General features: G+C 46.6%; 1 protein-coding gene across 28 annotated transcripts in view; it reads right to left on the bottom strand.

Moving 5' to 3' along the window:
• The window catches only part of OBSCN (obscurin, cytoskeletal calmodulin and titin-interacting RhoGEF), a 622,289-nt gene that overhangs the window by 575,478 nt on the left and 29,560 nt on the right, over nucleotides 1-17,251 (bottom strand). For all 28 annotated transcript variants that reach the window (XM_040431714.1, XM_040431713.1, XM_040431717.1 and 25 more), the window contains exons 3-6: nucleotides 10,355-10,624; nucleotides 9,800-10,060; nucleotides 8,687-8,992; nucleotides 7,782-8,048 (exon numbers count right to left, since the gene is read on the bottom strand). In XM_040431714.1, coding sequence (XP_040287648.1) covers nucleotides 7,782-8,048; nucleotides 8,687-8,992; nucleotides 9,800-10,060; nucleotides 10,355-10,624 — 1,104 coding nt within the window. The remainder of the gene's footprint in view (nucleotides 1-7,781; nucleotides 8,049-8,686; nucleotides 8,993-9,799; nucleotides 10,061-10,354; nucleotides 10,625-17,251) is intronic.

The raw sequence follows: 17,251 nt of genomic DNA on the forward strand, positions 1-17,251 counted from the left end.
TGCTGGCATTTCGTGCTGCTCTATTACATTGTCTTCCCACCTTTAAGTCTTCTGAAATAATTACTCCTAAATCCCTTTCCTCAGATACTGAGGTCAGGACTGTGTCAAATATTCTATATTCTGCCCTTGGGTTTTTACGCCCCAGGTGCATTATCTTGCACTTATCCACATTAAATTTCAGTTTCCAGAGTTCTGACCATTCTTCTAGTTTTCCTAAACTGGAGGTATATGCTGATATAGGGTGATACACAGTGATATCTGGAGGTATAGGGTGATATTGGGAGATACACAGTGATATATAGAGGTATAGGATGATACACAGTGATATCTGGGGGTATAGGGTGATACACAGTGATATCTGGAGGTATAGGGTGATATAGGGTGATACACAGTGATATCTGGAGGTATAGGGTGATATAGGGTGATACACAGTGATATCTGGAGGTATAGGGTGATATAGGGTGATACACAGTGATATATAGAGGTATAGGATGATACACAGTGATATATGGAGGTATAGGGTGATACAGAGTGATATGTGGGGGAATAGGGTGATATAGGGTGATACACAGTGATATCTGGAGGTATATGGTGATATAGGGTGATACACAGTGATATGTGGGGGAATAGGGTGATACACAGTGATATCTGGAGGTATAGGGTGATATAAGGTGATACACTGTGATATTTGGGGGTATAAGGTGATATAAGGTGATACACAGTGATATCTGGAGGTGTAGGGTGATACACAGTGATATGGGGGGGGGGTATAGGGTGATACACAGTGATATCTGGAGGTATAGGGTGATATTGGGAGATACACAGTGATATATAGAGGTATAGGATGATACACAGTGATATCTGGGGGTATAGGGTGATACACAGTGATATCTGGGGGCTATAGGCTGATATAGGGTGATACACAGTGATATCTGGAGGTATAGGGTGATACACAGTGATATCTGGAGGTATAGGGTGATACACAGTGATATCTGGAGGTATAGGGTGATATAGGGTGATACACAGTGATATCTGGGGGTATATGCTGATATAGGGTGATACACAGTGATATCTGGAGGTATAGGGTGATATAGGGTGATACACAGTGATATCTGGAGGTATAGGGTGATATAGGGTGATACACAGTGATATCTGGAGGTATAGGGTGATATAGGGTGATACACAGTGATATATAGAGGTATAGGATGATACACAGTGATATCTGGAGGTATAGGGTGATATAGGGTGATACACAGTGATATATAGAGGTATAGGATGATACACAGTGATATCTGGAGGTATAGGGTGATACAGAGTGATATGTGGGGGAATAGGGTGATATAGGGTGATACACAGTGATATCTGGAGGTATATGGTGATATAGGGTGATACACAGTGATATGTGGGGGAATAGGGTGATACACAGTGATATCTGGAGGTATAGGGTGATACACAGTGATATCTGGAGGTATAGGGTGATATAAGGTGATACACTGTGATATTTGGGGGTATAAGGTGATATAAGGTGATACACAGTGATATCTGGAGGTGTAGGGTGATACACAGTGATATGGGGGGGTATAGGGTGATACACAGTGATATCTGGAGGTATAGGGTGATATTGGGAGATACACAGTGATATATAGAGGTATAGGATGATACACAGTGATATCTGGGGGTATAGGGTGATACACAGTGATATCTGGGGGGTATAGGCTGATACACAGTGATATCTGGAGGTATAGGGTGATACACAGTGATATCTGGAGGTATAGGGTGATACACAGTGATATCTGGAGGTATAGGGTGATATAGGGTGATACACAGTGATATCTGGGGGGTATAGGCTGATATAGGGTGATGCACAGTGATATCTGGAGGTATAGGGTGATATAGGGTGATACACAGTGATATCTGGAGGTATAGGGTGATATAGGGTGATACACAGTGATATATAGAGGTATAGGATGATACACAGTGATATCTGGAGGTATAGGGTGATACACAGTGATATCTGGAGGTATAGGGTGATATTGGGAGATACACAGTGATATATAGAGGTATAGGATGATACACAGTGATATCTGGGGGTATAGGGTGATACACAGTGATATCTGGGGGGTATAGGCTGATACACAGTGATATCTGGAGGTATAGGGTGATACACAGTGATATCTGGAGGTATAGGGTGATACACAGTGATATCTGGAGGTATAGGGTGATATAGGGTGATACACAGTGATATCTGGGGGGTATAGGCTGATATAGGGTGATGCACAGTGATATCTGGAGGTATAGGGTGATATAGGGTGATACACAGTGATATCTGGAGGTATAGGGTGATATAGGGTGATACACAGTGATATATAGAGGTATAGGATGATACACAGTGATATCTGGAGGTATAGGGTGATACACAGTGATATCTGGAGGTATATGGTGATATAGGGTGATACACAGTGATATGTGAGGGAATAGGGTGATACACAGTGATATCTGGGGGTATAGGGTGATATAAGGTGATACACTGTGATATTTGGGGGTATAAGGTGATATAGGGTGATACACAGTGATATCTGGAGGTATATGGTGATATAGGGTGATACACAGTGTCATCTGGAGGTATAGGGTGATACACAGTAATATCTGGGGGTATAGGGTGATACACAGTTATATTTGGGGGTATAGGGTGATATCTGGAGGTATAGGGTGATATAGGGTGATACACAGTGATATCTGGGGGTATATGGTGATATAAGGTGATACAAAGTGATATCTGGGGGTATAGGGTGATACACAGTGATAGCTGGAGATATAGGGTGATATCTGGAGGTATATGGTGATATAGGGTGATACACAGTGATATCTGGAGGTATATGGTGATACACGGTGATATCTGGGGGTATAGGGTGATACACGGTGATATCTGGGGGTATAGGGTGATACACGGTGATAGCTGGAGATATAGGGTGATATCTGGAGGTATATGGTGATATAGGGTGATACACAGTGATATCTGGAGGTATATGGTGATACACGGTGATATCTGGGGGTATAGGGTGATACACGGTGATATCTGGGGGTATAGGGTGATATAAGGTGATACATACAGATATATGACGGTATATGGTTTTATGCCGATACATGGTAATATGTGATGATACAGGTGGGGGGATAAGTATTTGATACACTGCAAGTTTCCCCACCTAAAAAGAATGGAGAGGTCAGTAATTTTTATCGCGGGTTCACTTCACCTGTGAGAGACAGAATCTAAAAAAAAAAAACTGAAAATGATTTTTAAATAATTAATTAGCATTTTATTGCATGAGATAAGTATTTGATCACCTACCAACCAGCAGACTCTCACAGACCTGTTAGACTACGTTCACACTGGCGTTTACTGGATCCGGCAGGGTTCAGCAACAGCGCTTCCGTTACTGATAATACAACCGTCTGCATCCGTTATGAACGGATCCGGTTATATTATCTGTAACATCGCCAAGACGGATCCGTCATGTGCTCCACTGAAAGTCAATGGGGGACGGATCCGTCATGTGCTCCACTGAAAGTCAATGGGGGACGGATCCGTCATGTACTCCACTGAAAGTCAATGGAGGTCGGATCCGTCATGTACTCCACTGAAAGTCAATGGAGGTCGGATCCGTCATGTTCTCCACTGAAAGTCAATGGGGGACGGATCCGTCATGTTCTCCACTGAAAGTCAATGGGGGACGGATCCGTCATGTGCTCCACTGAAAGTCAATGGGGGACGGATCCGTCATGTTCTCCACTGAAAGTCAATGGAGGACGGATCCGTCATGTGCTCTACTGAAAGTCAATGGGGGACGGATCCGTCATGTGCTCCACTGAAAGTCAATGGGGGACGGATCCGTCATGTGCTCCACTGAAAGTCAATGGGGGACGGATCCGTCATGTGCTCCACTGAAAGTCAATGGGGGACGGATCCGTCATGTGCTCCACTGAAAGTCAATGGGGGACGGATCCGTCATGTTCTCCACTGAAAGTCAATGGAGGACGGATCCGTCATGTACTCCACTGAAAGTCAATGGGGGACGGATCCGTCATGTACTCCACTCAAAGTCAATGGGGGACGGATCCGTCATGTTCTCCACTGAAAGTCAATGGAGGTCGGATCCGTCATGTGCTCCACTTAAAGTCAATGGGGGACGGATCCGTCATGTTCTCCACTGAAAGTCAATGGGGGACGGATCCGTCATGTGCTCCACTGAAAGTCAATGGGGGACGGATCCGTCATGTGCTCCACTGAAAGTCAATGGGGGACGGATCCGTCATGTGCTCCACTGAAAGTCAATGGGGGACGGATCCGTCATGTACTCCACTCAAAGTCAATGGGGGACGGATCCGTCATGTGCTCCACTGAAAGTCAATGGGGGACGGATCCGTCATGTTCTCCACTGAAAGTCAATGGAGTTTGGATCCGTCATGTGCTCCACTTAAAGTCAATGGGGGACGGATCCGTCATGTTCTCTACTGAAAGTCAATGGGGGACGGATCCGTCATGTACTCCACTGAAAGTCAATAGGGGACGGATCCGTCATGTACTCCACTGAAAGTCAATGGGGGACGGATCCGTCATGTGCTCCACTGAAAGTCAATGGGGGACGGATCCGTCATGTACTCCACTGAAAGTCAATGGGGGACGGATCCGGCATGACCCCCACTGAAAGTCAATGGAGGTCGGATCCGTCATGTACTCCACTGAAAGTCAATGGGGGACGGATCCGTCATGTACTCCACTGAAAGTCAATGGGGGACGGATCCGTCATGTGCTCCACTGAAAGTCAATGGGGGACGGATCCGTCATGTGCTCCACTGAAAGTCAATGGGGGACGGATCCGTCATGTACTCCACTGAAAGTCAATGGGGGACGGATCCGTCATGTACTCCACTGAAAGTCAATGGGGGACGGATCCGTCATGTACTCCACTGAAAGTCAATGGAGGACGGATCCGTCATGTACTCCACTGAAAGTCAATGGGGGACGGATCCGTCATGTGCGCCACTGAAAGTCAATGGGGGACGGATCCGTCATGTACTCCACTGAAAGTCAATGGAGGTCGGATCCGTCATGTACTCCACTGAAAGTCAATGGGGGACGGATCCGTCATGTACTCCACTGAAAGTCAATGGGGGACGGATCCGTCATGTACTCCACTGAAAGTCAATGGGGGACGGATCCGTCATGTGCTCCACTGAAAGTCAATGGGGGACGGATCCGTCATGTACTCCACTGAAAGTCAATGGGGGACGGATCCGTCATGTACTCCACTCAAAGTCAATGGGGGACGGATCCGTCATGTGCTCCACTGAAAGTCAATGGGGGACGGATCCGTCATGTACTCCACTGAAAGTCAATGGGGGACGGATCCGTCATGTACTCCACTGAAAGTCAATGGGGGACGGATCCGTCATGTGCTCCACTGAAAGTCAATGGGGGACGGATCCGTCATGTACTCCACTGAAAGTCAATGGAGGTCGGATCCGTCATGTGCTCCACTGAAAGTCAATGGGGGACGGATCCGTCATGTGCTCCACTGAAAGTCAATGGGGGACGGATCCGTCATGTGCTCCACTGAAAGTCAATGGGGGACGGATCCGTCATGTTCTCCACTGAAAGTCAATGGAGGTCGGATCCGTCATGTGCTCCACTGAAAGTCAATGGGGGACGGATCCGTCATGTGCTCCACTGAAAGTCAATGGGGGACGGATCCGTCATGTTCTCCACTGAAAGTCAATGGGGGACGGATCCGTCATGTGCTCCACTTAAAGTCAATGGGGGACGGATCCGTCATGTGCTCCACTGATAGTCAATGGGGGACGGATCCGTCATGTACTCCACTGAAAGTCAATGGGGGACGGATCCGTCATGTGCTCCACTGAAAGTCAATGGGGGACGGATCCGTCATGTGCTCCACTGAAAGTCAATGGGGGACGGATCCGTCATGTTCTCCACTGAAAGTCAATGGAGGTCGGATCCGTCATGTGCTCCACTGAAAGTCAATGGGGGACGGATCCGTCATGTGCTCCACTGAAAGTCAATGGGGGACGGATCTGTCATGTACTCCACTGAAAGTCAATGGGGGACGGATCCGTCATGTACTCCACTGAAAGTCAATGGGGGACGGATCCGTTTTCTATTGTGTCAAATTGTGTCAGAGAAAACGGATCCGTCCCCATTGACTTGCATTGTCCTTCTTACTCCGCATCCCAGGACGGAAAGCAAACCGCAGCACGCTGCTCTCTGGTATGAGAATGGAATGGAATGCATTTTGGAGTTCTCCGTTCTGTTCAGTTACGTTTTGTCCGCATTGACAATAAATGGGGACCAAACGGAAGCGTTTTTTTCCAGTATCGAACTCTATGATGGATCTCAATACCGGAAAATATTAACACTAGTGTGAAAGTAGCCTAACATGTATAAAAGACACCTGTCCAGACACTCAATCTATCACACTCCAACCTGTCCACCATGGCCAAGACCAAAGAGCTGTCTAAGGACACCAGGGACACAATTGTAGACCTGCACAAGGCTGCGATGGGCGACAGGACAACAGGCAAGCAGTTTGGTGAGAAGGCAACAACTGGTGGTGCAATTATTAGAAAATGGAAGAAACACAAGATGACTGTCAATCTTCCTCGTTCTGGTGCTCCATGCAAGATCACGCCTCGTGAGGTTAGGATGATTCTGAGAAAGGTCAGGAATCAGCCCAGAACTACACGGGAGGACCTGGTCAATGACCAGAAGAGAGCTGGGACCACCGTCATGGATTAAAATCTTGCAGGGCACACAAGGTCCCCTGTTTGAAGTTTGCCAATGACCATCTGGATGATCTAGAGGAGACATGGGAGAAGGTCATGTGGTCAGATGAGACCAAAATATAACTTTTTGGTATCAACTCCACTTGCCATGTCTGGAGGAAGAAGAAGGATGTGTACAGTACAACCCCAAGAACACCGTCCCAACCGTGAAGCATGGGGGTGGAAACATCATACTTTGGGGGGGCTTTTCTGCAAGGGGGACAGGACGACTGCACCATATTGAAGGGAGGATGAATGGGGCCCTGTATCACAAGATTTTGAGCAACAACCTCCTTCCCTCAGTCAGAGCATTGAAGATGGGTCGTGGCTGGGTCTTCCCACATGACAGCGACCCGAAGCACACAGCCAGGATGACCAAGGAGCGGCTCCGTAAGAAGCATATCAAGGTTCTGGAGTGGCCTAGCCAGTCTCCAGACCTAAATCCAATAGAACATCTTTGGAGGGAGCTGAAACTCTGTGTTGCTCAGCGACAGCCCCGAAACCTGACAGATGTAGAGATCTGTGTGGAGGAGTGGGCCAAAACGCTGCTGCAGTGAGTGCAAACCTGGTCAAGAACTACAGGAGACGTCTGACCTCTGGAACTGCAAACAACGGCTTCTGGACCAAATATTAAGGTCTGTTTTTCTATTGGATCAAATACTTAATTTATACAATAAAATGCTGATTAATTATTTACAAATCATACAATGTGATTTTCTGGATTTCCTTTAGATTCAGTCTCTCACAGTTGAAGTGAACCTGCGATAAAAATGACAGACCTCTCCATTCTTTGTAGGTGCGAAAACTTTAAAATCACCAGTTTATCAAATCCTTATTTTCCCCACTGTAGGTGATAACACAGAGACGAACAGAAGTCAAGAAACCAAACATTAACACCAAAACCATCTGCGGATTCCAGGTCAGTGACGGGAGGTACTTACCTCTCACCCTCAGCTTGGTGCTGCTCTCGATACCTTTACAGGTGAATGTAATATCTGCTTGGTCCTCTTGTTGGGTGACGCTCTTGATCAGAAGCATGTGCGTGTTCTTCACCCGTTTCACCACATACTGATCGTTACTCTCCACAACCTTCCCGTTTATCCACCACGAGCCAGGAGACACCGTGGTGAGGTCAACGGAGAAAGTGGCCTCTGCGCCAAACGCAACGTCAACCGGCTTCAGAGGAGTCTTAATGGAAGGAACCGGTTCTAGAAGACACCAGAAAACAGCAGACTAAGTGCTCATATTATCTATCTATCTATCTATCTATCTATCTATCTATCTATCTATCTATCTATCTATCTATCTATCTATCTATCTATCTATCTATTATCTATCTATCTATTATCTATCTATCTATTATCTATCTATCTATTATCTATCTATCTATCTATCTATTATCTATCTATCTATCTATCTATTATCTATCTATCTTCTATCTATCTATCTATTATCTATCTATCTATCTATCTATCTATCTATCTATCTATCTATCTATCTATCTATCTATCTATCTATCTAACATCTCATATATATTATCTATCTATCATCTATCTATCTATTATCTATCTCATATCTATTATCTATCTATTATCTATCTCATATCTATTATCTATTATCTATCTATCTATCTATCTATATGTCTATCTCACTCATATCTATCTATTTATCTATCCATCTCATATTTATCTATCTTGCTCATATCTATCTATCTATCTATCTATCTGTTGGACACTCCAACCTCCCTCACATCTAGGACCTGCTGAGGCCGCCCTTGTTGACATGTCCAGCCCTGACCTGGTTCTGGCCTCTCCACCTCAGTCACCTGTGGTTACTAATCACCTACCGAGATATAATGTCCCCGGGAACTCCAGGTGGGGGCTCTGTCCATAGCTGTTCAAGGCACTGACCCGGAACTGGAAGCTTCCTTCATCTGGGACATGCCTGACGATGAACTCTGGGGTGGGCACGTTGGGGGATTCATGGCACCTCACCCAGGTCATGGCTCCAAGTTTTTTCCGTTCTACAATGTACCCATCAATGGGCACTGGCCTGTCCATTGGGGGAGGGGACCAGGCTAATCTGACAGATGTTTCAGTCTTGTCTGTCACCACAGGGTTAATGGGGGCATTAGAGGGAGGTTTTCTTAAGGCTGCAAAAGAAGAACAAGTATTTAGTCTACAACTCTTACCATTTTCTGCTGACACCCGAAGCCCCCGCTGGTCCACTGTCTGCACACAGCATGCTGTGGTGCATTATGGGGGTGTAGTGTCTTACATTGGCATCCTGTGACCACTTTCCTGGGTGGGCACGGGCATGCTCCACTTACGCCGCTGCTGTCTGCGAGGCGCATGCATGCGCTCCCTGGCTCTTAAAGGACCATCTTTGCCAGCTAATGGCCGTCAACCCTAGGATACATAAGGCACCTTCCCTGGTGGGAAGGTGTCTGAGCAATGGATTTATTGAGCTTGCTAGTTCCTCTGAAGTGGTTCTGTTCTGCCTGTGTACCGCCCTCTGCCTGATTTCTGACTCTGATTCTTTCTGACCGGATCTGTGACCAATTGCCATATTGACCCTTCGCTGCCTGTGCCTAACTATGATTTTGACTGACCTCTCAGTGCCCAGCACCTTGTCTCTGACTCCCATGGTTCAGCTGTCAAACACACAGCTGGCCGGTGGCTCCCCTGCAGCGAAGTTCAGATCCTGGTATAGGGTTTAAAGGGTGAATACTGGAGGGTCACCAGGATAAAGCCCTTAGGTTTAACCCAAAGTCAAACCCTTTGGTTGACACAGTGGGTCCATGACACCACAGAGATCTGATCTAGAGCCTAGCGGTCTCTCAGTTGTCGGTCAGTGGTTCAGCAGCAGTCACTCAGCGCTACCCAAGCATTCAATCCATAGCTGATCCCTCACCTGTCACTCAATGTCACTAACTGTCACTCAGGTGTTGGATACTCACTGGTGACGGTGAATTGGGTGGACGTCTTACACTCATCGGCTATGAAGGCAATCTCGCCAGAGTCGCTGTTCTTGCACTCGCGGATGATCATGGTGTGCTGTTTACCAGAGGAGGTAATGGAGATCCGCCCGTCAGGGACCACACTCTGACCATTGCTTGTCCACCTGACCTTCTCACAATCATTGTCCAGCTCTACACAGAAGATGGCCGTGTCACTGACCGGTACTGCCGTCCTGCGAGGAAGCTTCTTTATTAGGTTACCTACAAGAGAAGTAAGCAAGTCAGTCATGGTCGCAATCATTATAATGGTGTAAATCCTCTGCTTCACCGATCCTGACATGTACCACTCCAGTGACCTGCAGAGCTGAACTCACAATCCTGCTGTGACACTATGCCTTATACTCCAGTCACATCCAGAGCAGCTATCTAAATTCTGCAGTTATATTATATACTATACTTATACTAAAGAGCAAGACATGTATGAAAGTCATTTGGAGATAAGTGAAGGATTTACGGGACACGAGATGCAGAATTATTCTCAGATGGACACTATACCTTGGACGGACAGCTCAGCGATGGTGCGGCTGCCTTCTTTCATCTCACAGATGTAGACAGCGTCATCATCAGTGGTGATGTTCTGAATGGTCAGTCTCCGAATCGTTCCTTCTGCTTCCATGTTATACTTAGAGCTCTGCTGGAGTTTGGTCTCCTCCTTGTACCAGGTGGATTCGGTGATGGTTTGTGGAACCTCACACTGGAAGGTGGCCGCCTCCTTCTCCCTCACTTCCAGGTCTTGTAGTTTTGATCGGAAAGGAATTCTGGGCTCTTTAAGACAACAAAGGAAATAATGACATAGAAGAACAAGATTGGAGCAGAAAGTGGCGAGCCAGGCGGGATGAACGCAGGTCGTGGTGGAGACGATACCACACGGTGCAGATACAATACCACAGCAAATACTTATCTGGCGGAATACATTACAGTCAGACGACTGATATCAAAACGCTTCAGTTTTTATAACTTTATTGAGAAAAGTAAGATATCAAATAGAATGTTTTTTATGTGTCTTTGGCCCTCATGTCAGGGACCAGGTTGTTCAGATCAATGTCTTCACATGTCCCGGGCCTGCACCGTCAGTCACCTCACTTACAGAATGTCATGAAACTGGAATCTCGGGAAAGTACCAGCCGTGGTACAAAGGAACCGGAGAGCAGGGAACATCCCTTCCCCCAAGGGGGCCCCCGACCAGAGACTGAAGAGCCAGAAGAATCCATCAAATACACTGGTGTAAGACCACCACAAAGTCCCAAGAGCTATATGGCCTAGCCTTGTATGTAACAGTGATAGGACCAAAAACTGCCTCTCTTGTTGGCGATTATGCTGGTGGTTGATGTGATGAGGAACCCTGCTATATCAGACTTATGGGCAGCTCTATGCCCAATACGCTCTGCCCTCTGCTGGTGACACAAGAGAACTTCAGCTACAAGGGTTTAGGGAAATTGCCCTCATTAAACTACAGGTTGTGTAGTTGGAGCATCATCCCTAATATCAAGCTCAATGGCTTCTACTGTCCGACCTAAAGAGCCCAAACTGGCCCCAACAAGGCTTCTTCTCAACTAAACATTGGAAGAAGCGGAAAGAACCAGCCAGAAGGTCACGCTGCCCCTCTGTACACCAACCAGAGGGGGATGTGACAAACAGGCTCCGGGTCTTTCATGTGGTGGTAGGGTGTGTGTAAGGGAGGGTCCCTTATACTCACTGCGAAGGGCCTTCTCCTCTATGTACAGCCCTGATAAATCTTCTCCATACCCTCCAGGTGGCATTACTGCCAGGTACTCCCATACCACTCAGCTATCTTGGTGATTGTACATGTGCTGAAGCTACCATGACGTTCTCTCTGCTGGACGACAAGCTGCCCCCATGCTGCACAGGCTTGTATTATATACTACACAGTAGACCGTCTCACCAACCTTCACAGGCTTGTATGTTATACTACACAGTAGACCGTCTCACCAACCTTCACAGGCTTGTATTACATACTACACAGTAGACTGTCTCTCCAATCTTCACAGGCTTCTATTAAATACTACACAGTAGACTGTCTCACCAACCTTCACAGGCTTGTATTATATACTACACAGTAGACCGTCTCACCAACCTTCACAAGCTTGTATTACATACTACACAGTAGATCATCTCACCAACCTTCACAGGCTTGTATTATAAACTACACAGTAGACTGTCTCACCAACCTTCACAGGCTTGTATTATATACTACACAGTAGACTGTCTCACCAACCTTCACAGGCTTGTATTATATACTACACAGTAGACTGTCTCTCCAACCTTCACAGGCTTGTATTATATACTACACCGTAGACTGTCTCTCCAACCTTCAGAGGCTTGTATTATATACTACACAGTAGACCGTCTCACCAACCTTCACAGGCTTGTATTACATACTACACAGTAGACTGTCTCTCCAATCTTCACAGGCTTCTATTAAATACTACACAGTAGACTGTCTCACCAACCTTCACAGGCTTGTATTATATACTACACAGTAGACTGTCTCACCAACCTTCACAGGCTTGTATTACATACTACACAGTAGACTGTCTCACCAACCTTCACAGGCTTGTATTATATACTACACAGTAGACTGTCTCACCAACCTTCACAGGCTTGTATTATATGCTATACAATAAACCACCTCCTCATGCTGTACTGGTTGTACTATCTGCTGGTCAAAGGGTCCTGCTCGTCAGGTTCTGACGAGCAGTGACAATACTATTCGTATATTTGCCGGGAGGCAATTTTTCTAAAAATTTGGAAACCTTTTTAAGTCGTGCAGGTCAGATAGTGTTGTCACATACACAACTCACAAAAAGTTCGGGATATTTGTCTTGTGGGTAAAATTTACGGATCAACCTAAAACGCCCTCTGACCTTTACAGGGGAACTTAATGTGACCTTCTCTAACCTTCTGAATGCTCATGTCCAACTGTTCAATGTTTCAGGACTTTTTCCACAACTTGCTGTTCTCTAACAAGGAGCTGTCACCGCCAAACATCTGTGAAGCTCTGACAGACGTTCTTCAGAACCTCCTGCTTGAGGTTCTTTTGTTTTGCTTTCGTTTTGTCATCTCGTTTCCCTCTCTCAGCTGTCATCTAGTTGCACTGATTGCATCCCTTTAAATCCCCTCCCATACTGCATCACTTTGCGGTTTATACAACTTCCTGGAGTGTGCTGATGCTAGAAGCTGTTACTGCTGCATCCACAAGATAAGTCTGTTTCTTTATTCCTGTTTTCCTGTTTGCTTGATCCTAGGTGACCCTGACTCCCTCCGTATTAAGTGTAGGGAGCCGGTGGTCGTGTCCCCTCACTATTATAGGGTGTTCAGGTGTCATACAGTCGAGGAACAAGGGTATGCAATTATCTACCATAGAGATTTTTGCATAGGCTGAGCAGTAAGGGAGAGAGCTAGGGTTGTTGCAGGGCTATCCCTTTGGTTCCTTAGTTTTGGGATCAAGTCAGTCGGATCTTCATTTGTGTCTTCTAGTTTTCTGTAACACCTTCCGTGACAGGAGCTTAACAGCAAAATTCACAACAGGTGTTTGATCCATGAATCGCTCAATACATTTCCCAATTAGAATTGGTATTAAACAGTCCTCCTCATCATGCTGTTCACATTGTGACATCATGAGACCAAGACGACACCTAACATGATGAACAGTACCTCGCCATTGCGAGGCTTCAAGCAGGATGTTCTCAGATGGAAGTGGCCCATGAGTTTAGAGTGTCACAGAGTGTCATCAGCAGGTTGTATCAGAGACACTGGAAGAGTCACAGGAAGGCAGAGAAGTGGACGTCCTTTGGCCACATCTCACACTGATGACCGCTTCATTGTGAACAAGTCCATGCGGAACCGGATGATGAATGTCACACAACTCCAGGCACAGGGAGGTGAGAGGCACCAAGTTTCACATCAGACCATTAGAAACCGTTTACATCAGTATGGTCTGTGTGCTAGATAACCTACAAGGGTACCTGACCGCACCACCAAGCACAGGCATCATCCTCTTGCATGGGCCAGGGATCATCTACGCTGGATGAGGGAACAGTGGTCCTCAGTGCTGTTCACTGATGAAAGCCTATTCATGCAGAAATGATGGCTGCCAATGACATTGGAGACATCAAGGAGAGCGCTCTGCATCAGCCACTGCTGTCACCAGACAAGCCTTTGGTGGTGGTGGTATCACAGTGTGGGCAGATGTCTAGTCCATACAGAACTGCCCTACACTGTGAATGGTCCAGTGACAGCCGAGACTACTTGAAGAACATCAGTAATCCAGTCATTGTGCCTCTGCAGGAACAACACAGGCCTAATGTCATCTTCATGGAGGACAATGCGCCAGCTCATCGAGGTCCATCATTAGGAATCGGCTGCTGGAGACCGGGGGACCTCAAATGGAGCAGCCTGCACTTTCTCCAGACCTGAATCCTATTGAAAATCTATTGGATCAGCTGAGTCGCTGTATAGAGGATAGAAACTCTGTACCGCAGAACCTCAATGACCTGAAGGCCACCCTTCAAGAAGAGTAGGATGCCATGCATCAGCGGACAATAAGGGGACTTGTGAACAGCAGGAGACGTCGTTGTCAGGCTGGAATTGATGCTCAAGGCCTCAAGGCCACAGGACAAGTTCCTGAGACACTGACATTTTGTGGCGGTGTACCCAGCACTGGGGTCGGCTTCTGTGTTGGTAAATTGTCTGAGATGAGGAGATCACTATCACTGCTTCTACTTAAATGCCCGACTTTCAGGATATAATATCACTGGAGCCGGGACTTCTTATATTTTCCATAAATTTCACCTGAAAGCCAAATATCCCTAACTTTTTGTGAGTGGTGTATTTGTGTTCTATGACCTCCCTGTACGGCTCAGCACACTCAGCGCTTCAGCTTAGATATTTTTTTACAAAATCGGCACTCTGGACAAAAAATGTTGCCGACCCCGGTACAGTAACACCTCAGCCGTGTTAGCCCCCCCCATATCAAAATTTTTGAACAAAAGATATGCAGTTGGTTAGATCTTTGTTAGATCCGGTTGGATCAATTGTTGTTTGCGTTAGATCTCATACAGAAGTAGAGATATTAGCAGTTATTTGCAGGCGGGGGGGCTAACCCATCATCAGCCCCCCCTTATCAAAAAAATTGACCAAACAATTAGCTATTTTGGAAGATATTTGTTAGATCCGGTATGATCAACTAGTTGTTTTGTTAGATCTCACATAATTACAGACTTATTAAGTTATTAATGAGGGGGGGATAGCCTCCCCCCCACATGCAATTTTCTGGTAAAATTAGATTCAGACTAATAGATCTACATTAGATCCGGTAAGATCAAGTGGTTTCAACGTTAGATCTCATATAATTACAGAGATATTATGGACATTTGGTATCACATAAAGGGGGGGCTAGCCCCCTATTTTATACTACCTACCGTGTTTCCCCGAAAATAAGACATCCCCCGAAAATAAGACCTACCTCTAGTTTTGCCTATCGCTGTAATATAAGGCATCCCCCCGAAAATAAGGCCTCCCCGATAATAAAGCATCCCCCGAAAATAAGGCCTCCCCGATTATAAAGCATCAGCCGAACATACCGTAATGCCTCCCCGATTATAAAGCATCCGCCGAACATACCGTAAGGCCTCCCCGATTATAAAGCATCCGCCGAACATACCGTAAGGCCTCCCCGATTATAAAGCATCCGCCGAACATACCGTAAGGCCTCCCCGATTATAAAGCATCCGCCGAACATACCGTAAGGCCTCCCCGATTATAAAGAATCCGCCGAACATACCGTAAGGCCTCCCCGATTATAAAGCATCCGCCGAACATACCGTAATGCCTCCCCGATTATAAAGCATCCGCCGAACATACCGTAAGGCCTCCCCGATTATAAAGCATCCGCCGAACATACCGTAAGGCCTCCCCGATTATAAAGCATCCGCCGAACATACCGTAATGCCTCCCCGATTATAAAGCATCCGCCGAACATACCGTAAGGCCTCCCCGATTATAAAGCATCCGCCGAACATACCGTAAGGCCTCCCCGATTATAAAGCATCCGCCAAACATACCGTAATGCCTCCCCGATTATAAAGCATCCGCCGAACATACCGTAAGGCCTCCCCGATTATAAAGCATCCGCCGAACATACCGTAATGCCTCCCCGATTATAAAGCATCCGCCGAACATACCGTAATGCCTCCCCGATTATAAAGCATCCGCCGAACATACCGTAAGGCCTCCCCGATTGTAAAGCATCCGCCGAACATACCGTAATGCCTCCCCGATTATAAAGCATCCGCCGAACATACCGTAAGGCCTCCCCGATTGTAAAGCATCCGCCGAACATACCGTAATGCCTCCCCGATTATAAAGCATCCGCCGAACATACCGTAATGCCTCCCCGATTATAAAGCATCGGCCGAACATACCGTAATGCCTCCCCGATTATAAAGCATCCGCCGAACATACCGTAATGCCTCCCCGATTATAAAGCATCCGCCGAACATAATGACTCCCCGATAATAAAGCATCGGCCGGACATACCGTAATGCCTCCCCGATTATAAAGCATCCGCCGAACATACCGTAATGCCTCCCCGATTATAAAGCATCCGCCGAACATACCGTAATGCCTCCCCGATTATAAAGCATCGGCCGAACATACCGTAATGCCTCCCCGATTATAAAGCATCCGCCGAACATACCGTAATGCCTCCCCGATTATAAAGCATCCGCCGAACATAATGACTCCCCGATAATAAAGCATCGGCCGGACATACCGTAATGCCTCCCCGATTATAAAGCAAGCCACCCCAGAATGTAAGGAGCTCACTGATTGGCCGCAGCCGCCACCAGGACAAGCTGCCGCCTTCTTCCGCCCGCTGCTCGCTCTGCCCTGATGGAGTCTCACAACTTGGCTGGCACGGACACACAGGGGACGGGGTGACAGGTAGGGGGGGGAATATCTGATGGAAGGTGGGGGATGTCTGGTGAAGATGGGGGGGGGAGACTAAAAACGGTAATTAAAATGACACAGGGTGATCGGAGGGGGGAATCAAAATGACACAGGAGGATCAGAAGGGGGTACTAAAATGCTATAGCAATCCCCCCCCTCTGATTCTCCTATACCATTTCGATTCCCCCTTCTGATCACCCTGTGTCATTTTAAGTGATCCCCCTCCCCACCCTGATCCCCCTGTGTCATTTTGATTTTCCCCTCTGATCCCCCTGTGCCATTTTAAGTGATCCCCCTCCCCACCCTGATTTCCTTTTTTTTTGTTCAACAATAAATGTGTACCGGATTTTTATTCATGGAAAAATAAGACATCCCCTGAAAATAAGACCTAGCGCATCTTTGGGAGCAAAAATTAATATAAGA

The sequence above is a fragment of the Bufo bufo genome, chromosome 5, assembly GCF_905171765.1.
Source record: "Bufo bufo chromosome 5, aBufBuf1.1, whole genome shotgun sequence".
NCBI lineage: Eukaryota > Metazoa > Chordata > Amphibia > Anura > Bufonidae > Bufo > Bufo bufo.